Source organism: Mytilus trossulus, chromosome 3 (assembly GCF_036588685.1).
Source record: "Mytilus trossulus isolate FHL-02 chromosome 3, PNRI_Mtr1.1.1.hap1, whole genome shotgun sequence".
NCBI classification, from domain to species: Eukaryota; Metazoa; Mollusca; class Bivalvia; order Mytilida; family Mytilidae; genus Mytilus; species Mytilus trossulus.
Window position 1 is genome coordinate 28900400 of NC_086375.1, and position 24693 is coordinate 28925092.

Sequence of the window (24693 nt, forward strand, 5' to 3'; positions counted from 1 at the left end):
ACAGCTAGTGCAATGGAAATAACAACTAACAAACATTCATGAAAAAAAAAACAGCCCTATTACTATCGAATCAGAATCGTTTTAATCCGGCCTATTTGTGTCTTGTAAAAATGTATGAAAAAGAGTTGAAAGATACCGAAGAGATTTTGACATGGCAAAACAACAGTTTATAAAACACAACGTAGAAACCTAAAGACTTAACAACACAGCCCTATCCAAAAACTAGTGGTAATCGTGAGGAAGTTATATACAAGTAATGCAAGCAATGCTAATCGTTATGTGTTAACTTGTTTGTCTTTTAGTTGTCTTTGGTAGGCTTTTTTCCATTACGTTGTTAGTTAAACATTGTCATTTCTGTTTCCTTTCGAAGGCGTACTTATCTAACTCATGTGCAATGTTTTCTTAAATGCATAATGAATAATAAGATATTACCTTGACAACTTTATTCTTCAACAAGTCAATCTTTGTGTTTCTGACGACTACATGAACAGATCTTGTGTATGAGACACGTTTGTTTCCTCTGTTTTCATTCCTGACTTGAACATGGAATCTGCATGTACTTTTTGGATTTACATATTGGGACAAGGTATATTTACATGTTCCCATGAAATGTATCATTTGTCCGTCGAAAGTTCTGTAATGTGGATCGCCACTCGCTGAACATGTACAGCTTTCTGGTGATAAATTATATACAGAACATATTAATATTGAACGAAACAATATATCAACAAATTATCAAACAGGTGTTAGAATCACGTTTTAACAAATTTTCGTTAATAACTATATGACAAGTAAACTAAAACAAGTCAATGTAACCGTTACATGAACATGCACATTATCTACTAGATACTATTTTCTATTAATAATGTATATATGGTACATGTATGTATTTTCATCTCTTTGAACAATGTTTTATTATTCTCTGATAACGATTAAAATTGTCTACCAAAATGAAGACATTAACCTTGATCTATGAATTTTGGATATTTACATATTGTGAGTTGTCTCGTTGGCATTTATATCCCATTTTCTGATTTCTTTTTAACATGCTTAACTTTCTTTCTTTCTTTTTAAATCTCACTACCTTCGGTTAAAGTCTTATATGATTTGAACTATTATGCATTAAATACACCATCAGTACCCGTAAGTCCACTATAGTGAAATTGTCATCATCAGATGTGAACAAATTTTGTTTTTTTGAATTCAAAATGTCTTCAACTGATATACACTTACAGCTGATTGCATTGAGAGTGTAGGTATAACTTATATCTTTGGTAAACCGTGAAGTCATTATTAGGTAAAGTATACTAACCTCAATTTGAAAACGTCTAGTCATACAGACAGGTAGATTGTTTATCTGTCGGACTAGTCTACTCTTAAAAGAGGGTGGTTTATCGTACCTAACAATGACTTCACTGTTCAGCTAGCTAGCAAACTAATCGCAGGTATTAGATATACCTACACACTCATTGCAATCGGCTGTAGCATGATGCCCTTTTGTCATATAAGTAAACGTTACTTACTGGAACAAACGTTAATGCCATCTCCTGTGTATCCTCTTTTACATCTACATCGTCCTTTCTTGCATTTACCATTTTTGTGACATTTTCCCTTACAACTACCTGGTTTACCTGCAAAGATGAATAAAGCGTTATTTGGCTTTGTTCATTGTTGAAGGCCGTACGGTGATCTATAGTTGTTAATTTCTGTGTCATTTTGGTCTCTTGTGGACAGTTGTCTCATTGGCAATCATACCACATCTTATTTTTTTATTTATCTATAATTACATTACGTCGTCCATCAAAAGCCATCATAGTAAGAAATTGGTGTTAACATTCAGAAATTAAACTGGAACGTCCCATCAATATCAAGAAGAGTATACATTATGTTTATTGTTGATGGCCGTACTGATCATCCACGATATTTGAATTTAAGGGAAATATGAAATATCACAGGTTTTACGAATGAACTCTGCCTCGTTGCAGTCTCACCTATATCATGTATATAGTCCCGTAATAGGACTTAGTTTAATTGAAGAATATATCATTAAGGATACGTGTGAATTATTAAATAGAGTGAATAGTTTTATTAAGCGATGTCGTGAACAATTTATTTCATAATATAGTAGCGAGTAAAATACAGTCGAAGAACTTTTCCGTTAGTCTATTCAGAATAATGTTTTAGTAAGAATAGACGTCCTAATGAGATGACTTTCTTGTTGCAAAAGTCAGGCAGAAGTGAAAATATTTTGCATTCCTAAAATGAATTTAAAAGAGATGCTGAAATATGTTACAGCCATAAAACAATTCTTCCATTATTTTTCAAAACGAAAAATCGAAAAAAAACATGCTCCCTACAAACAAACGACATTCAAATCTTTAAAACACTACAAAGAAAACTAAAGACCATACTTGTCAACAGTTACCCTTTATCAAGTAAATTCAGACTCTTTTATATCATATTACCTGAATTTTACAAATGTGTTTCTAAACAGACAATTTATGGAAAAAAACTAGCCACGAACAAACGAGATCATATTTCCTTGAGAGAAAACATTTTTATGACAAATATTAAACAGAAATCAGATATTTACCTTTACATGGAAATGACCATATTCCAGTTGCTCCCCAGCCTGTAGATATTCCAATATTTTTTATTTGTAATGGATTAGAAGTATCTGTCCACTGCATGATTTTCTTTCCACGTCTGTTCTCTACTCTGATTTTACCTTTATTCCATATAACCTTGAATGTTTGCAGTTTATTTGAACGAAGCACTTTTCCCTTATATTCCGATAAGCTTCGGCCTTGTTTCTTGTCACGGACTACTGACTTTGAGTTACCCCAACCACCTAGTACTAACTCATACAATGGATCCTTCTCATTATTGGAAGACATTAAGGCTAAATGTGCATCGTTTTTAGCCCTCACTTTGAACTTGATAGTATAACTGTCAGGATTATCTACCCTGATGCCATAATCTGAGAGTAGTTTGTATTTATACTCGTTTGGCGTTCGGATTTTCTTTGCCGATCGACAACCTAGAAATATTTACGAACAACATTGCATGACATAGTTCTATAAAAATAGCTAGAAATATTTTTTTACGCGAAGCAACACATGTTCAACACCCATCAACTCTTGAACCCAAAACTAGCATGATATTAGAATTAGCGCATACATTTTCGCTTGATACAATAAATTATGTATGACAATACGGTCATTCAGATTTATGAGATTTGGGCGATTAATAATATAAAAGTAAATTTGAGTGATATAATTACTACGTTTATAGTTACAAATCAAAGGTCATCATATAGGAAAACAAACAGATAACGCCGTACATTTGAAATTAATTCAAAATCACAATATTAGTTGTACGTTGTAAATGTTAAACGATAAGATCCATTATCTTAAGAAAATTCATCATTAAGAATGCAGTCATGTAAGATTCAGAAACTTTTGTCAAATGTTTTCCTACAATACAGGGTAAAATATCTTGTCCCATATCCAAAACTTTTCTTCAAAAGGTCATACAAGGTGATAACAAAGACACTCTTTTGACAATGAAATGAATAAATAAATATCAATGAACAGTGAGGGATTGCATTATAAAAGACATCTGACTATTTTTGAAAAAGGTTGACAAGGATAATATACTAGTATATTGAAATGTGTTACACAATTTTCCATAAATATTTTATATCACATTTTTGTTTTTCTTTACGGACTTTACGATTTGATTTTCATCTGAGTTCAGTATTTTTGTGATTTTACTTTTTTTTTAGCATTCATATATACTGAAACTTTTTTTCTAAACAGAGACACAGCATGCTTAATTAAAAAAAATTACTGTAATTTAAAATGAAAACACGTTTAAAATGTCATGGGTCCCAAGAGCTTTTCTCGATTTAACTTTTTAGGAACGTTCAAAGCCGAAAATTTGAAAGCAAATGATGTATGAGACTCAAACAGATCGAGACCTATATAACTAAAAAGGACATAAAAAAGGGCCAAATCCATCTAAGATTAACTTTGCCTGAAGAAGATCTCTGGAGATTGTTTTATTGCTACTGATATTGATCTTTTTGTATGTTGTCATAAAACGCAATATAAATTGTATGTATTTCAATACAGAAATAAACGAAAATTTACGGTTCTTCATACTGTAGATAATTATAGTTTGACAATGCACAAGGTCCTTATTTTCTCAATTTGTTTACGAATCATTTACACTAAATTACTTGGATATGTTTTAACTAATACTCAGGTGTTGAAAATATGATTTATTTATTAATTGTATTTGCCTTGTTTACAAAAAAAAATAATAATACTCACGTTTGACTTTTTTACAAGATTTAACTCCGTCGCCTTGGTATTTCGCTTTACAAACGCATTTTCCTTTTCTACACTTCGCTTTTTTATGGCATTTGTTTCTGCACTTAGATGTCTGAGCTGCAATTATATATATAACTATCTTAATAATCAACAACTGTATTTACTGATATTGTCATGCATGGGATGCAGATACTTTTAGGCCTGGTGAAACAAACCTATTTATTGATCTTGCTTGAAAAACTCACAAATACAAACAATATTGATGGGTTGCTTCAAATATGATTTCAATTTAACCCATAATGACATAAATTGATATTGGAAAAAAATCTATGATTAAATTTCTTTTCGTCCAGTCCTTATTAGTCAATTCTTTAAAAACATATCTTGAGAAAATTAAGAAAATCAAATATGCCACATTGTATTTTTGTGGAACTCAGCTTTTAAAGGTTGAAAAAAGAAAAGTAATTGATAAGTATGGCGAAAGCTTTTAAAATAGTTAATTGTAACTTTATTTATAACAACATTTACATATACATGGGTAAGCAACCCATTTTCTGCTCGAATTGTAAATGGAAAATATCTCAATTGATATTTAGACTTAAAACTATGCTTTAAGTATCATTTGAAATATTAATGTTATATTTTTATCATGAAACCGTTATTGCCGCCATTTAATTTGCAAATTTCTAACCTCTTTTTAAACAACAGACGCATTTGTTTGTTATCCTTAAAAAAAGCAGAGACATTAAATGAACTTGGAACATCTCATTCGCCAATCTCAACTTGGCAAATAAATGAAGATGATACCCTCATAATAATAGTATAGTAATGGGTGGTTCAGAGGAAAGGCAACTATATACCAACAACATTGTACCTTTATAAATAGAGATCCTCCATGTACCTCCACAAATCTGCTGTTTATTTCCTGAGCATGGCGTTTTGCAATCACTTTCTTTTCTTTTTTTGACCTTTCGTAAAGCATCGCCACAAAAGCATTCGATCCCATACTATAGAAGTTTTATAAGTTGTATTATAAGTATCACTTTTTCAGTAATATAGATCATTCGTGTACATGTATAAGGTAATGAAAATAAATTGATTAATAATAAAAATACCAAAATCAAGGAAAAATCCCAAACAGACTTATCAAATGACAAAATCAAAAGCTTAATTACATCAAAAGAATTGATAACAACTGTTATATTCCTGACTTGGTACATACATATTAGTAGGTAGATCATGGTGAATTAAGCCTGATTTATAGATAGTTAAACCTCTAACCTGCTATCTGGTGTGAGCTAATGCTCCGTGTTGAAGACCGTAACTTGACCTATAATGGTTTACTTTTATATATTGTGACTTGGATGGAGAGTTTTCTCATTGACACTCATATCTCATCTTCCTATATCTATGACAGTCGATCAGAATTCCATGCTATTGATATATCTATTTGCATACGAAAGATATATGAAATGTTTATGTTCTTTTTCCTTCTTATGATTTACACATGAAGTCATGTACATTGCTACCCCGAAAGCGTTTTTTTGTGGATCTTAATTATGAGGATCGCTCATCCGGCCTAAGGTTGATAATACTTCTGGGTCAATTTCTTTTTAAATGAGATAACTTTGTTGATACAATTTTGTGGTTCTCTTTATTTAAATAAAAAATAAGATAAACATTCACGAGTCTAAATCCGATATACAATACAGCAAAAAGGAACGATTGCTCATCCGGCCTAAGGGAGGTTATATTTCTCGGTCAGTTTCTTTTAAAATTAACTAACTTTATTGATACAATGTTATGTTTTTTTTTAATTAAATAAACAAAAAGATAAACATAAACGAGTGTAAATCCGGCATACATTACAGCAAAAAGGACCGTGTTTATGTGTGTGGTAATTTGAAGTACGATTAAACAACTAAGTAAGAATTAATCGTATTTCAAATATTCAAGATCATAAGCCTCTATCTTTCCTTGACCTACCTCAACACCTGCGTACTTGAATCCTTTTTTACCACAAAACTGTCGGCATTTCTGAACTGTCATACTTTTGTCTTTTAGTACATCTTTAGGTAATATTCTTTTGCTGTGATCCTGATAGCAACCAATATATGCTGATCCTTTAATAAAATGGAGAAAAAAGCTATGCCCAGTTTCCTAGATATAAGAAGATGTGTATATTGTCAACGGTATCTTAAGAAAACCATCGTGTTAATATTCGATGATAGATGATCAACGTTACACTATTTATTTTGACTGTCTGCGTACCAATTCAAATTTCAAAGGAGCAGGTATTATAATGACATTTTTGATCCCTTGAAATCAACAAAAAGTACCAAAAAAAATACTTAATGATATCCTCAAAACGGGGACATATAGCTGCTTTCATCGACCTCAGTTTGTTTATTGTGGATTTTTGTTTCGTTGATATTAAAACTGCATCTGTTCATATGGATATATATAATGATCTATTTGTTTGTTTGATAGTTAAAGATTCGAAAACTTGTTAATTATAATGTGATACGGAAAACGTGTTCAAGATTTTTTAACCATTTCTTTTGAAGGAGTATATTGTAAAACAGTTAACAGAAAAAAAACAACATATAATGATTCTGATTTGTCTGACATTGTGGTGTTGTTAGTATTTTTCTACATTGGCATTTTAATTATAAACAGTGATAAACTGAAAGAAAATAAAAATACATACGTTTGCCTTTCTTACAAGACCTTACTCCGTCGCCTTGGTATTTAGCTTTACAAACGCATTTTCCTTTTCTACACTTCGCTTTCTTATGACATTTGTTCCTGCACTTAGATGTCTGAGCTGCAATAATATATAATTATCGCTATTTTGTGCATTTTTCCTTTGATCTTTTTTTGTGATAATTTTCATATCATCCTTCTCGCTTGAGATGGAAAAATTATTTCTCGAAACTAAGAGGCCACGTGGCGTTGCTAACAAAATTGACATTGAAATTGACAACGTCGCCATAGGTAAAATAGCGATAAACAGATTATCATTGGTCATCTCAACTCGATGGCATTTCTCACTTTCGCTGTACCAGCTCAAGCGAGAAAATGAATCTCTTTGAGATAATCAACGATAATCTATAAATATCTAGATAATCAACAAATGTTTACTGATATTGTCATGCATGGAATGTAGATATAATGACAGAAATTGATATTGGAAAACAATCTTTGACTAAAATCCTTTTCGTCCAGTCCTTATTAGTCATCTCTTTAAAAAACGTATCTTGAGAAAATTAAGTAAATCGAATATGCTACATTGTATATTTCTGAAAATCAGCTTTTAAAGATTGAAACAAAAGAGTAATTGATAATAATGATAGAAAGACGTTTAACATTGTTAAATGTAACTTTATCTATAACAACATTTACATATATATGGGTAAGCAATATTTCAGCTCGAATTGTAAATGGAAAATATCTTAATTGATGTTTAGAACTTATATTATACTTTAAGCATCATTTGAAATATTTATGAGGTATGTTTAATCATAAAGCCGTTATTACTGGCTATTTAATTTGCAAATTTCAAACTTCATTTTAAATGACTGATGTATTTAGTTATTATTCTTGAAATAACAGATATATTAAATGAACTTGGAACATCACATTCGCTTATCTCAACTTGGTAATTAAATAAAATAGTAATCTCAATATTTAGTAATAGGTGGTATAGAGAGAGGGAAAATATATACAAATGACTCGGTACCTGTATAAATAGAGATCCTCCATGTACCACCACATATCTGACGTTTATTTCCTGAGCATGGCGTTTTGCAATCACTTTCTTTTCTTTTTTTATTCTTTCGTAAAGCATCACCACAAAAGCATTCGACCCCATACTATAAAAGTAATATAAGTTGTATCGTAAGAAACACATTTTTAATACATTTGCTAATTAGATAATGGCAGTTCAAATAAATCGTAAAATAAGTAAAATGTCGAATCCAAAGAAAATTACAAACACAAATTCCTTTATCAAATGGTAAAATCAAAAGCTCATACACATCAAACGAATGACAAACAACTGTTATATTCTTGACTAGGTACAGGCATTATTATGTCGAAAATACTAGTTTAATCTTAACCTCTCACCCATGTGACAGTCGAATAAAATTCCATTATATTGACATAACTATTTGCTTACGAAAGAGATAAAAAGTAAATATGCACCTTTTCCATCTTATGATTGAATAAAAATATTTTAATTTGAAGACATGCACATTTCCACTCCGAAAGCGTTGTGATGTGGATCTTTTTTTATAAGCAACACTCATCTGGCTTCAGATTGATAATCCCCCTTGGGCTAGTCCGAATAATTTTGACGCCTTGAAAGGCTATTATATTATTTTTGCTTTGACGCATAACTGGGACGTCATTACGTCAAAGTAATTGTTTTGTAAGACTTCGAAAGATAATTTACTTCTTCATGAAAACGTTTAGCTGATTCACTTGTCAGACGTCAGTAAATTAATAAAAAAAAATGTTTGTACAAAACTCGGTAAAATAAGACGTACCCGAATCTCCGAATAATATAAATCAAATGTTACGGAAAGTAAGGTCTGTCAAATTTATCGAGTTTGGTGCAAAACATATGCTATTCTCTTCTAAAATTATATAAACCAAACGTTTTAAAAAAGCAGAAGATAATCGTCCGCCTTTGATGGAAATATAATGTATTCCACCATTACTTTGAGAAATTATTGGAGATATTATGAACAAACAAACAAATAAAAAGTAAGAACTGGTATATATCAAAACATTTCTAGTTGTCAACGAAACATGCGAAACTTAAATAGTTAAATTTCATCTCAATGTGGAGAGAAATTACCTTTGAAAGTCCCATAAAAATTGGCCTCAGTGTTATGAAGTCGAAGTAAGGCGTCAAAGCAAAACAATAAAATAGCTTTCAAGACGTCGTAATTTCTACACTACCCTGGACACAATTTTCAAAGATTAACCATATTAATGAAAACCAAAGGTTGCCTTAATTTAAAAAAGATAAAATAAAAAAGAAATTAACGAGTCAAAAACATTATATGATACAACGAAAAAGACCTTGATATATATACAAATATATGAAACACAATTTAACAAATAAGTACCGTATTATACATATTCATGAACACAAGCTTCTAACTTTCATTGACTTACTTCAACACCTGCGTACTTGAATCCTTTTTTGCCACAAAACTGTCGGCATTTTTTAACTGTCATACTTTTGTCTTTCAGTACATCTTTGGGTAATATTCTTTTGCTGTGATCCTGATAACAACCAATATATCCTGATTCTGTAACAAAATGGAATAAAAACCCTGCAGATTAAATATTTTCAAGATAATGTGAACTAAATTTCCTTTTATCTCTAAACAAATAACGTTTTTCCCACTTTTGATAACCGTCAGCATATACAGTCAATTTTATAAGGATTAGTTATATTCTAAAGGCAATGCTTGACTCCTACAACTTGAAGATAAAAAGTAGTAATATATATAAAAATATATACAGTGACTACTTAGTACTTGTGAAAACAAGATTTATTTATCAGTTGCAGTTTGCTATGTTTACAAAATGAAAATACTTACGTTTCACTTTTTTACAGGATTTAACTCCATCGCCTTGGTATTTCCTTTTACAAACGCATTTTCCTTTTCTACACTTCGCTTTCTTATGACATTTGTTCCTGCACTTAGATGTTTTGGCTACTATAACATATAATTGTTCAAACTATTAGCAACTGTACTAGTTGGTATTACTATTATATTCTAACATTTTAAGAATATGTAGATCGAAAGTGAGAATAGAAATGGGGAATATTTCAAAGACACAAAAACTCGACCAGAGAGCAGACAACAAGGCCACCAATAACCTTTTAATATCAACAATGCTCATATGCGCTTCAAACAAAATCGCAATTTAGCACATACCCGTAGTAAAATAAAATAACAGATATTTGGGGGAAATTAGTAATAAAAGTACTATTTGCCCAACCCTTAATCATCTCTTAGAAAAACTACCAACCCTTAATGTTGACAAAATGTTGCTGCTATGAACTTTTACGGAATCCAGCTAGATAGTCTATACAAAAAGTGAAAAAGGTGGAACTTATGCATTATATATACATGCGTAATCAACATGTTCTTCTCTTGTCGTGAAGGATATTTATCATAATTAGAATGTGGACTTAATATTATATTTAAAAAATTCTACAATGTATCTATCTTATATGTGTTATCATGGTGCCGTGTTCACTAGTTATTTACTTTTAAAATGTTGAACATGTTTTCAAAACAACTGATGAAGTTGTATTGGATAGTTATACTTTGATTAGCTTTAAAACAAAATGAACTTGGAATATTTTAAAGCGTATCTAACGTGGCAATTAAATAAATATCATCATATCATTATGTAGTAATATGTGGAGAAAAAAAGGGGAAAATATATACAACAAACTCGTTACCTGTATAAATAGATATCCTCCATGTACCTCCACATATCTGTTGTTTATTTCCTGCGCATGGCGTTTTGCAATCACTTTCCTTTCGTTTTCTGTCCTTTCGTAAAACATTCCCGCAAAAACACTCGAATCCATACTATAAAAGATATATTAGTTGAATTATCGGTATCTCCTTTTCATTAACATAGACCAATCATATATAACGTAGTTCAAACATTTGTTACATAAAAAAATACCAAAATCACTGAAATTTTTCAACGGAAATTAATTTATTAAATTGCATAATCAAAAGCTCAAACACATTAAAACATCAAAACTGGTAAAAAACTCTTCACAGATATTTCCCTATACATTTGTCTTAAATTAAATATAAAATGAAATAAAATTTACAAGTCTAACATCCTTATATATGTACAGTAAGCAAAAAAGACCATGTTTTATGGAAGGTGATCTGAAAAACATTTTAACAACTACATAGGAATCATCCGTAATTCAAATATTCACAAACAAAAGCCTCTTACTTTCATTGGCTTACCTCAAACTCCTAATACATGTACAGCAAAAAGGACCATGTGTTTTATGGAAAGTGATATAAAATATAATTTAACAATTACGTAACAATTTACCGTATTTCAAATATTCATGATCAAAAGCCTCTAACTTCCATTGACTTACCTCAACACCTGCGTACTTGAATCCTTTTTGACCACAAAACCGTTGGCATTTTTGAACTGTCATTTTTTTGTCCTTAAGAACTTTTTTAGATAATATTCTTTTGCTGTCATCTTGATAGCAACCAATATATATTGATCCTTGAAAAAAATGGGGGGAAACTATAGATTGAATGTTGTCAAGATATTAAATACTAACATACTGTTTATGTGTAATCATTTAAAGATGTTATTACATACATAAATGGTTCACCAATTGTTGATCAAGTTTTCTTGATCGTCCACGTACCAACTTAAATTTCAGAGGAAAAGGTACAATTTGGTCCACCTTTGTATCTATAAATCACAAAGGATGAGCAAATCAAATAAATAAGTTAAACGTCCTTCGTAAAAATATAAAACATATCGATTCGGAGACTGTTTATAATTATTTTTAATCATATAGCACGAGACAAACAGCTGCATACATTCATCTCAATTAATCTCTTGTGAATATTTGTCTCGTGTATATTTCAACTGCATCTTTTTATTTGAATATATTTGTAGATGTTTTGCATTGTTTGAGGTTTTTTGTTCGATTACGCGCTGATGTGGTACAGATAACGTTTGCCGGAATTTTTGGGCATTTTGTTGCATCTAGTTGAACTAAATTGAATAACAATAACAGTTAAATAAAAACATATGAGACTTGTGATTTGTCATATATTGTGTTATTGATGTTGGTTGTATTTTGTTACGTTGCATTTTTTTTTAAATTAGAATTGACATTTAAAAAAAAATGTGTACAAAATAAAACTACATACGTTTGACTTTTTTACAAGATCTAACTCCGTCGCCTTTGTATTTGCCTTTACAGACGCATTTTCCCTTTATACATCTGGCTTTCTTATGACATTTACTCTTGCACTTGGAAGTTTGAACTACAAAACGGTATAAAGTATGATTGTAACTACTTTTCTAATATAGTAAGTATCTTATCAATGTGTATCGTAAATTGTATCGGTCTACTGAAATTCGACTTTTGTCGATCAATAAGTTAGTCCCAATGATCACTAGAATATAGATGGCATTTTAAGTATGAACTCGAATAATTTAAAAGTACATTATTGTCTTTTGTAAAGAATATAACTCCGCCATGATAATAGACTTAACAGAATGCATATAAATGTCCTGTTTACAAAACTTTGACTTTTTGAAAATCTTAAGATTTTCTTTCCCCAGGCATAGATTTCATTAGCCGTATTTGACACAACTTTTTGGAATTTTAGGTCCTCAATGCTCTTCAACTTTGTACTTATTTGGCTTTATAATCATTTTTATCTGAGCGTCACTGATGAGTCTTATGAAGGCGAAACGCGTATTTGGCGTATTATATCATAATCATTGTACATTTGATAACTCATACTCATTGTACCTTTGATACTCATAATAATGGTACCTTTGATAACTATTATTGAATGATGTGATAGAGGGATGCTGCTCACAAGAAATCTATCAAACCAAGAGTTCCAAATGATAAAATTGAAATCATCTCGTCGTAAATTTTACGGACGGCAACACGAGTTGGTTGACAGTTACGGAATAACCGTTTCACAAATAATATCGGATATGTTCCTTACGTCGTAGCTACTATCCCTTTCCTTGCATAAATGTGACTTCCGAATTAGACTATTTACCGGATTTTTGATAACATGAGCAAGACGAAGGATGCAACATGTGGAACAGGATCTGCTTACCCTTCCAGAGCAACTGAGATCACTCTTAGTTTTTGGTCGGGTTCGTGTTGCTTATACTTAAGTTTTCTATGTTGTGTCATGTGTACTATTGTTTGCCTGTTTGTTTTTTCATTTAAAGCCATGGCGTTGTCAAATTATTTTCGATTTATGAGTGTGACTGTCCCTCTGATATCTGTTGTTCTCTTTAATTGGGTATATCTAGCCGTTATTGAAATCGTAATTATGATTAAATTACCTTTGTCCTTTTTACAAGATCTAACTCCGTCACCTTTGTATTTGCCTTTGCAGACGCATTTTCCCTTTTTACATCTGGCTTTCTTATGACATTTTGTGCTGCACTTGGAAGTCTTAACTGCAAAACGGTATAAAGTATGATTGTAACTATTTTTCTGATATATTAAGTATCTTATCGATGTTTATCGTAAATTGTACAGTCTACTGAACATCGACTTTTGTCGATCAATTAAGTATGAACTCGAATAATATAGAAGTAAATTACATTGTCTTTTGTGAAGGATATAACTCCGTCGCCTTGACTGTTGACTTAACATTATTTCCTGTTCACAAAACTTTGAATTTTTCGATAAACTACGTTTTTTCTTATCACAGGCATAGATTACATTAGCCGTATTTGGCAAAACGTTTTGGAATTTGGGTCCTCAATGCTATTCAACTTTGTACTTGTTTATGAAATGTTCAGATGTATTTATCTTATATGTGTTAAAATAGTGCCGTGTTCACAAGTAATTTACTTTAAAATGTCGAACCTGTTTTCAAAACGACTGATGAAGTTGTATTGGATAGATATACTTCGATAAGGTTAAAAATAAAATGAATTTAGAATATTTCAAAGGCGTATATAACGTGGCAAATAAATAAAGATCATCATCTCATTATACAATTTTATATAGTAGTATGTTGTGTAGGAAAAGGGGAAATATAAACAAACAACCACTTACCTGACTTAAGTGTATAAATAGAGATTCGCCATGTACCTCCACATATCTGTCGTTTATTTCCTGCGCATGGTGTTTTGCAATCACTTTCCTTTCGTCTTCTGTCTTTTCGTAAAACATTCCCACAAAAGCATTCGAATCCATACTATAAAACAGTATAAGTTGTATTATAAGAATCTCCTTTTCAGTAACATATACCAATCCTATATAACGTAGTGCAAAAATGTGTTACATAATAAAATACCAAAATCAAAGAAAAATTCCAAACGGAAATTCAATTATTGAATTGCAAAATCAAATGTTGAAACACATCAAAATATCAAACTGGTATACAACTAATTTTTCTAACTTTCAGAGGCATATCCTTATGAAGACAACGGTGGAGAAAATAAAGACGTTTTTGTAATAACTACATATATCTTAAAATAAAAATGTCTTGTAAATATAAAATGGAATAAATTTAACCGGTCTAAAATCCTAATACATGTACAGTAAAACAAAAAGGACCATGTTTTTTATGGAAAGTGATATAAAATATAATTTAACAATTACGTAAGAATTTACCGTATTTCAAATATTCATGATCAAAAGCCCATAACTTCCATTAACTTACCTCAACACCTGCGTATTTGAATCCTTTTTGACCACAAAATTGTTGGCATTTTTGAACTGTCATTCTTTTGTCTTTTAGTACTTTTTTGGATAATATTCTTTTGCTGTCATCTTGATAGCAACCAATATATGCTGATCCTTTGAAAAATTGCGCGGAAAACTTTATATTGAATATTTTCAAGATATTATATACAATACTTCCTATTTCGTTGATGTGTGATCACTTAAAGATATTATTACATACATGAACTGTTCAACAATTGTTGAACAATTTAAAAAAAAAAGTTTTCTTTATCGTCCGCGTACTAACTAAAATTTCAAGGGAGAAGGTACAATAAGGGCAATTTTATCGCGGACACCCCTCCCCCACATTTTTTATGCATAAAAAAGGTATGAGAAAGTAAAAAAAAATACGCTCTCCGTTAATTGTTAAGACTTATCATTTCTGAGACTGTTTACATTACTTTCAACCATACAGCTCGAGACATATAGCTGCATACATCCATCTCAATTGGTCTCTTGTGGATATGTGTCTCGTTTATATTTATACCGCATATTTTTATTTGAATATCTTTGTAGATGTTTAAGCATGGTTGGTGTTTTTTTGTTCGATTCCTTGCTCATGTGATACAGATAACGTTTATCGGAGTTTTGGGGCAGTTCTATAGTTGAACTAGTTGAACTACATTTTAATAAAATTAACAGTCAAACGAAAAACATATATGGCTTGTGATTTGTGACATATTGAATTAGTGATATTGGTTGTATTTGTTTACGTTGTATTTTTTTTTAAAATTAACATTGACATTTAAGTATAATTGTGTATAAAATAAAACTACATACGTTTGGCTTTTTTACAAGAACTAACTCCATCGCCTTTGTATTTGCCTTTACAAACGCATTTTCCCTTTATACATCTGGCTTTCTTATGACATTTTCTCCTGCACTTGGAAGTCTGAACTGTAAAACGGTATAAAGTATGATTGTTACTACTTTGATGATATCTTATATATTTTTTATCGTAAATTGTAACAGTCTACTAAACATCGACTTTTGTAGATCAACAACTCAGTCCCAATGACCAATGGATTATAGACAACATGGGAAGTAGGGCTTCGAATAATATTAAATTACATTCCTTTGTTTTTGTAAAGGCTATTACTCTGTCGCCTTGATGATTGACTAAACAGAATGCATATAAAGTTCCTCTTTACAAAACTTTGATTTTTTCGAAATACTAAGGATTTTCTTATCCCAGGCAAAGATAACCTGATCCGTATTTGGCAAATTGTTTTGGACTTTTTGTTTCCAAAATGCTCTTTAACTTTGAAATTGTTTAGCTTTACAACTATTTTGAACTGAGCGGTACTAATGAGTCTTTTATAGATGAAACACACGTCTGGCAAATAATATTATAATCCTGGTACCTTTGATACCTAATAATGAATGCTGTTATTTGGTAGATCAAAAAGTTATTGAAATCTTAGTTATGATTAAATTACCTTTGACCTTTTTACAAGATCGAACTCCGTCGCCTTTGTATTTGCCTTTACAGACACATTTTCCTTTTATACATCTGGCTTTCTTATGACATTTATTCCTGCACTTGGAAGTCTGAACTGCAAAACGGTATACAGAATGATTGTAACTTCTTTTATGATATAGTTAGTATCTTATCTATGTTTATCGTAAAAAATTGTAACAGTACACTCAACATCGATTTATGCCGATCAATTAGTCAGTCATAATGATCACTGGAATAAGGATAACATCTTAATTATGAACTCGAATAATATGAAAGTACATTTCTATGTCTTTTGTAAAAAATATAACTCCGTCGCAATGATAATTGACTTAACATAATGCATATAAATGTTCTGTTAGCAGAACTTTGAATTTTTCGAAGAAACAAAGGATTCTCTTACACCAGGCGTAGATTCTATAGCCGTATTTAGCACATCTTTTGGAATTTCGGGCCCTCAATGATCTTCAACTTTGTATTTGTTTGGCTTTATAACTTTTTTGATCTGTGCGTCAGTAAAGACACTTGTGAAGACGAAACGCGTATCTGGCGTATTAAATCATAATCATGGTACCTTTAATAACTATTTTTGAATGACGTTATTAGGGATATCTAGCTGTTATTGAAATCTTAGTTATGATTAAATTACCTTTGACCTTTTTGCAAGATCGAACTCCGTCGCCTTTGTATTTGCCTTTACAAACGCATTTCCCTTTTATACATCTGGCTTTCTTATGACATTTTCTCCGGCACGTGTAAGTCTGAACTGTAAAACGATATAAAGTATGATTGTTACTATTTTGATGATATAGTTAGTATCTTATCTATGTTTATCGTAAATTATAACAATAACTTCGACTTTTGTCGATCAATTAGTCAGTCCCCATGATCACTGGAATATAGAAAACGTCTTAAGTAGGAACTCGAATGATATAAAAGTACATTCCTTTAGTTTTTGTAGGGTTTATACCTCAGTCACCTTGATAATTGATTCAACATTTAGGTATCTTCTATAGCTGACTATGCGGTATGGCGTTTGCTCATTTTTGTAGGCCATACTGTGAATTATAGTTGTTTATTTCTGGATCGTTTTTGTCTCTTGTGGAGAGTTGTCTCTTTAGCAATCAAACCACATCTCCATTTTTTATATTGGCAGAACGCATATCCTGTTCATAAAGTTTTGAATTTTTCGAATAACTAAAGATTTCCTTAAACCAGTCAAAGATTACCTTCGCCGTTTTGTTCACAACTTTTTTGAATTTTGTGTCCTCAATGCTCTTTACATTTTGTAAGTTTGTACATTTTTGGCTTGATACCTATTTTGATCTGAGCATCACTGATCAGTTTTATGTAGACGAAACTCGCGTCTAACGTATTACATGATAATCCTGATACCTTTAATATTATTGAATGATGTTATTTGGTAGATCTGCAAGTTATCGAAATTTTAATTATAATAAAATTACCTTTGACTTTTTTACATGATCTAACTCCGTCGCCTTTATATTTGCCTTTACAGACGCAGTTTCCCTTTATACATCTGGCTTTCTTATGACATTTTCTCTTACAATTGGGTGTCTGAACTGCAAAAATGACAATTTATCGAAATCTAAGGTTAAATGGTTGTAATTGTATTTCTTAGAATGATTAATTCTTAATTCATGTTTAACATACATTTAAACGATCTGCTAAAATTTTAGTTAATTTATCAATGACTATGTGAGTATTAAGGGAAGGTTGAATACAAAACATGTTACACATATAAAATATTAGTACGTACAGACCGTTGCCCTCTGTACAACATGTTCTTCGTCTCACTGATATCATGTTTCACACAAGCATAACCTATTTATAATATCCTGCTTACAACGCCTAACCTATTCATAAATTGCGATATTTTATGATTTTGAGTTGTAGACTTTTGTATCTTGAGATACACATGTTAGACAACCAGATACGTATACAGTAACTATAATGCTAGTAGGTAAAAGTTACTGAAATCTTAGTTATGATTAAATTACCTTTGACTTTTTTACAAGATGTAACTCCGTCGCCTTTATATTTGCCTTTACACACGCATTTCCCTTTTATACATCTGGCTTTCCTATGACATTTTCTCCTGCACTTGGAAGTGTGGACTGTAAAATGAATAATTTATCGAATATAACGTTAAATGATTGTTATTTAATTTTTGAATGCTCTAGAAATTATAAATTCATAATTTATTTTTACGATACATTTAAACGATCATCTGCTCAAAAAGTAGTTAATTTGTCTGTTACAAAGTAAGTACTTAGAGAAGGTTCCGCAAGCGGAAGTTGTCCTCAGTTGGACCCTTAATAAAAAAGTGAATAGTCTAAATCTGCATACCTTTGATGTTTACGCAAGATCTTATTCCATCGCCCTTGTATCCTGATTTACAAATACATTTTCCTCTTATACACTTGGCTTGTCTATGACATTTTCTCATGCATTTTGGTGTCTTGTCTGCAAAGCGTTTGAATCATTAGATATATATATTGTGATTTCATTTCTCATTTATGTTTACCCTAAATATCTACAATTTGATCGATTTTTGTCGATGAATGAGTCAGTCCTTATATTATTGTTTTTAATAATTACATATAATGTATGTTTCATCATAATACTTTATTCTGATTGGCTTACTGCACATCACGTGTTTTTCTTAAAGCAATTGCATCACTCAAAAAAACTTTTTATTCATGATAACACATGATCCCACAATAAAGTGCACAGGTCAATTAAATACAACAATCATAAAATTCGTGTTTTCATGATTATAGCTAAAAATGTAATTATAAGTATTGAACGCTTTTTTTTTGTAACTTCATAGGGTTGTAAAAGCGTTGACCGTGCGCCCATGTTTAGTGAACACGCTTCCGCGCTTCATACAAAATGTACTTCGGTCAACGTTTTACACCCTAATGAAGAAATAATGAACAAAAAGAAGCATTCAATTCTTAAATAAAAACATGTTAACCAAGAACTCGGATGATATAGATTAAAATTTATTTGACTTTTTCTGTGGTATTTCTGCTGTTTACATGTTAAAATGAACTACTGTGTATTATACTCTGTAATTAATATACGTGTCTCTGTGATGAGTGTAATTGCGTTTGATTGTACTGTTTTCCTGTCTCATGTTAGCGATATGTTTACCATTGCCATATAAACGCGAGGTTTGGCTAACCATAACACTAGGTTCAACCTACCATTTTGTTCCTTTGTGTCTTATACCAAGTAAGGAATATGGCAGTTGTTAGAAAATATTTCGTTTGTATGTATGTTGTCGTTTTCTTATGTTGCACTTCAGTGTTTCTGTTGTTCCGTTGTTTTCCTCTCATAGTGGATTTGTTGTTCTTGATTTTAGTTTGTAAACCCGCTTTGTTTTTCTCTCAATTTATGTTTTACATTTAAAAAGCGGTATACTTCTATTAACTTTTTTACAACAATACACATCGTCGCCTCGGGATCTCGCTTCACAGACGCATCCAAATTGTCTATTTCATTTATTCATGTAAATTTAAAAATTAATATGCGCTGTAAGCGTTGTAGTTTCTTTGTTGACACTGACAGCTTTGTTTTGTTTTGTTTTATCCTAACTCTGATGACAAAATCGGATCGACGACTAGTTTTGACTGTCAGTCATAATGGATAATAGAGATAAAAGATATATATGGGATACGTCAAAATCAAACTAACAATATAATAGCAATAAACGAAAAGTGACGAAAGGGCAAACAACTATACACAAAACACAACATAGAAAAATAAGCTTTGCAACCCACAGATAAAAAAACACCCAGAAAATGAATTAACAATAAAATCTTAATAATTATAATATATAGTGATGGTATACATACTTTTCTTGTTTTTACAATATCTAACTCCATCGCCTTTGTATCTTGGTTTACATACGCATTTTCCATTTATACACATGGCTTTTTTATGACATTTTGTCCTGCACTTGGGCTTCTTGGGATTCTTAGGTTTCATGGGTTTCTTATACTTCTTGGGCTTCTTAGGCTTCTTGGGCCTCTTAGGTTTCATGGGTTTCTTATGCTTCTTGGGCTTCTTAGGCTTCTTGGGCCTCTTAGGTTTCTTAGGTTTCTTATACTTCTTGGGACTCTTAGGCTTCTTGGGCCTCTTAGGCTTCTTGTACCTCCTACGCTTCGCGTGCCTCTTATGCCTCGTGGGCTTAATGCCTGCAAAATTGGCAATCGTTCAAACAATGAGTAATGTGTTGGCCATTTTTGTATGGCTGAGACATTGATGAATATTTATAGTATAATAAATACTGCTTTTACGTGTATAATTTTGGTAAATAAAGCTTTGCGTCTGTTGTTTATTCTTTAGTTTTCTATGTTGTGTCATGTGTACTATTGTTTTTCTGTTTGTCTTTTTCATTTTTAGCCATGGCGTTGTCAGTTTGTTTTAGATTTATGAGTTTGACTGTCCCTTTGCCTTTGGTATCTTTCGCCCCTTTTTTTGTACAATCGATTTTTTGTAAATATTTTCCATACATACATTTTTCTTTGAATATGGAATAAAACAACTACTGTCCTTTGTTTCGGTAAATATTTCACAATAACTGTCTTCTGATGAGGTAAATATGTAGTTTTATTGACTTTTGAAAAACTGATATTTACTCGAGGCCAACGGCCGAAGTGAATATCCGTTTTTCAAAGTCAATTAAACCACATATTTACCGAAACAGAAGACGACCGTAATTATTTTATTCCATATTCCGAGAGAAATGTATGTAACGGTAATTATTTACAAAAAACAATTGTTCAACAAAGTTAACGTTCGTATCAAAAATATGCAAGGAAATCACACCACGGTTAGCGCGGTAAATATACTCTTTTCCCGCAGACGGTTTATTCAAAATCCAATTCATAGAGAAGAACCTACTAAAATTTTATCAATATGGAATAAGTGGTTTTATTGAGATAAAGAACCACTTATTCGTTCCGGTTCGAAAGAACATGCCAGAAAGAACCACTAAAACATATTTGACACAAAAGAGTTCCTAAGTAAAGCTGTCAGTTTGTCAATATGTTCAATATTAGCCATGGATAGTTTTGGTCTGAATATGTTCCACATTAGCCATGGAAAGTTTTGATCTGAATATGTTCAATATTAGCCATGGAAAGTTTTGGTCTGAAAAAGAAGGCTTGAGGACTTAAAAATCACCGTAAGGGGTTGGTTCAGTAAGATCCCTTTTTGGCCCCAAAATATAGCAGTTTTAGAAAATTGTGAATATGTTATCGTTAAGATATTTATTGAAAAGTAGAATGCTTCTGCTACATAAATATGGGCTGTTTTGGACAATATAATGCACATATATAGAATTAACAAGCATCATTAAATCGTGCTAAGTTACTGAAATCTTCACAATTTGATCATTTTAGTTAAATTTTAGACTGTTTCTGTCTTAAATGAAAGTGGCCGCCTTCGTGTTCATCCATAATATTGAAATGTAAGTTGTATTTGATGATAATTAAAACATAACATATATAAAGGTTGAGGATGAACACGGATGCGGATACTTTCATTTTTGACAAAAACCATCTGAAAAGTGACGATTTTTGGCATATTTGATAGATATTTTCATATTTAAGCTTGAATCGTAGCGTTTTTAATGACGTAATCAGTTAAAATATTTCCTATAAACTAATTGAATCAATTGAAATAGACACTTAAGTGTTTAAAAAGTGTCTGAAATCTTTCGTTAGATGAACTTGAAAATTGAGGCCGAAATCGCGCCTTATCGGACATACTCCTTTACACTAGACTTAAAATGTTTCTACATAATTGCATACACGGAATAATATAATTAATATTATAGTGCCACATTCAAGTCTTACTGCTGCTATTCCATTGTTCATGAGTAATTAACATTGTGATTTCAATTTTAAAACATAGTCATGACATCAATATTTAGTCAGAAACCTACCTTTACAGGAATAGGAAACAGTGACGTATTTGTGTGTCCCGGGACAAGGATCACCATACAGCCCGTTATTTGCAGAAACAAGGCATGATTTTCGCCCATTACAATTCTTCCTTGAGATGTCCAGCGGTTTATTAGTAGAACAGCGAGTTGTTTTTATGTTTGGGGATTTGCATGTTCTTTTATTAGATCTACCATACGTTGCCTGCTTAATCTGGATAACTTGGTTCCATGGACATGTCAATCTTGTTTGGGAGTTTTCGCAAATTACTTTCCTTTTGCTCTCTGGAAATAGAAATATTGGCATACATGTAGAAAATGGAAATGATACGATTATTATGTTTGATGCATTTGCTGTCTAATGTACTCCTGCCGTATTGATTCAAATTTGATACACTTTTAACTAAAAACGTAATGCAGAACAATAGTTCATGGAAACCAATACACATGTCATAAATCTTAGGGGAATTCAAATTTCGTTCTATTCCTGACGACACAACATCCAATAAAGTACCGACAGGATCAACGAAGAACGAACCCATCCGATGGCCATGCGACACCGTTATAATCATAAATAAAAACATTCAGTTGAACAAAACTTAGAAATAGATGTGCAACAACTTGTACATGTATAATAAATATACTGATCTCAATGACAGAATGATATATATCAATGAACTCTATGGTCTTCTTGTTGCTAGTTTTTCTTGTTCAAATTATGGTACATGCTATGGGTTTGCATTATTGACTTGCAATACAATAGTATACATAAACGCTGATTTTTGGATTATTTTGTAATATTTGAACCAAAGTTACCGCTTTTCTAAATGAAACAAAATCGTGATTAAATTGACTGTCTAAATATAATCACCATAGCACGTCAGTTATCAGATAACCAAGAGCACAATTGTAAATGAAAGGGTTTCTTTTGTTTACGATAACACAAATTCACTACACGAGTTACCACCGATTTTATGACTTGTTGTGCAAGTAGCATTTCTGTGCTGGGGTTCAATATCGTAGCGGCTACATAGGGCTACGACGATTTATGACTTTTGAGATTGTAGTTAGCCTATCTGTTATATAGATATTTATTGCAGTTATGCTAGATACTCGTTCAGTAGTCAAAAATCTAGGAAGCATTACATAGCCGCTACGATATTGAAAGCAACCTATGTATAAAGCCTCAATTTTGTAAATATACTGTTCAATTTAGAAACCATACGAGTTATAAGGTTTGTTTGTACCTTCGCAAAAACTGATTGGCCAGCATCGATACTACTGGCTTGTTTTATGGAAAGAAAAATCCTCATTTGTGAAGCTACAACGCTGAATCAGTTTTAAAAAATCGATAACTGAACTACTAGTATCATGATTGGTTAAATCCGTAATCCGATAGTACAAATTATAAATAATATCACTTAAATGATAATAGCACTTTTGCAGAGGAATACAATGGCCGTGGGACATTAGCGCCAATTTCTAAAATGTTCATTCATTCATTTCCATCGATTTTATCTTATTTAATTTTCGCCGATTTTATATTTGCTCCTAATAGCATTTACAGTTTTGCATAGATGAGTAAAGACGGGCCATATATATCGAAAGGTCAGTACAAACAATCGAAAGGAAGTTATACTTATTTATCGCAATTGCAAAACGTCGCGAACAATGTACTATAAATTGAAAACTTGATCAGTAGAACGAGACAAAAAGGAATTGTCAACAAAACCCAAACTCTGTAGAGGTATCTTAAACTAGTATATTTTATTTATTTCGTATTTTCTACGTGCATACATAATACTATATTTGATATTGTATATACATAAAAACAATTTCAAACTTCTATATAGTTAAAAGATGATATTATTCGAAAAAACAACTATTGAATTGCAATTCTGACGACCTTTTTGAAAAAATCTGCATAAAATTATATATAATTTGTATCTAAATATAGTATGCTCGACTTCAAATCAATACCTTTGACTGAGAACACCAACCCCCTTTTCAGAACAATGAAAAATCAATTAAATTAAGGAACAACATGAGTAAAGAAAATGATAATTCAAATTTAGCATTTAGGTATGACTATTATCGATGTATGCAACATGTCTCTACCGATGTTCAAACGCAAACATCCTCTTTTTTTAGTAAATGTAATATGTTCCGTTTTTATTTAATTTAAAAAATCAAATAAGGTGTAAGTGCAAAAACTTTCACATTTATTTATTTTTAAAGGGAATTGCAAGTACCTCTAACAACAACTCAAATGCCTTAAATTCTGGCACTTGATATTTCACGTAAGGCTTTTAAAAATTCATCTTACCAACTGTCTGTATGACTACCACAAGCAACAAAAGGAAAACTCCGTGGCGTGCCGCCATGACTCCGG

General features: G+C 31.4%; 1 protein-coding gene across 1 annotated transcript in view; it reads right to left on the reverse strand.

Moving 5' to 3' along the window:
- LOC134710625 (zonadhesin-like) overlaps window positions 1-24693 on the reverse strand; it is a 55510-nt gene extending 30817 nt beyond the window's left edge. Inside the window, exons 1-25 of the mRNA XM_063571007.1 lie at window positions 24628-24693; window positions 22305-22586; window positions 20209-20550; window positions 18695-18811; window positions 18346-18462; window positions 17791-17907; window positions 16974-17090; window positions 16305-16421; window positions 15646-15762; window positions 14804-14940; window positions 14194-14335; window positions 13470-13586; window positions 12302-12418; window positions 11503-11639; window positions 10831-10963; window positions 9956-10075; window positions 9525-9661; window positions 8080-8212; window positions 7048-7164; window positions 6324-6460; window positions 5212-5344; window positions 4338-4454; window positions 2594-3040; window positions 1524-1631; window positions 433-674 (exon numbers count right to left, since the gene is read on the reverse strand). Coding sequence (XP_063427077.1) covers window positions 433-674; window positions 1524-1631; window positions 2594-3040; window positions 4338-4454; window positions 5212-5344; window positions 6324-6460; window positions 7048-7164; window positions 8080-8212; window positions 9525-9661; window positions 9956-10075; window positions 10831-10963; window positions 11503-11639; window positions 12302-12418; window positions 13470-13586; window positions 14194-14335; window positions 14804-14940; window positions 15646-15762; window positions 16305-16421; window positions 16974-17090; window positions 17791-17907; window positions 18346-18462; window positions 18695-18811; window positions 20209-20550; window positions 22305-22586; window positions 24628-24685 — 3858 coding nt within the window. The 5' untranslated portion in view covers window positions 24686-24693. The remainder of the gene's footprint in view (window positions 1-432; window positions 675-1523; window positions 1632-2593; window positions 3041-4337; window positions 4455-5211; window positions 5345-6323; window positions 6461-7047; window positions 7165-8079; window positions 8213-9524; window positions 9662-9955; window positions 10076-10830; window positions 10964-11502; window positions 11640-12301; window positions 12419-13469; window positions 13587-14193; window positions 14336-14803; window positions 14941-15645; window positions 15763-16304; window positions 16422-16973; window positions 17091-17790; window positions 17908-18345; window positions 18463-18694; window positions 18812-20208; window positions 20551-22304; window positions 22587-24627) is intronic.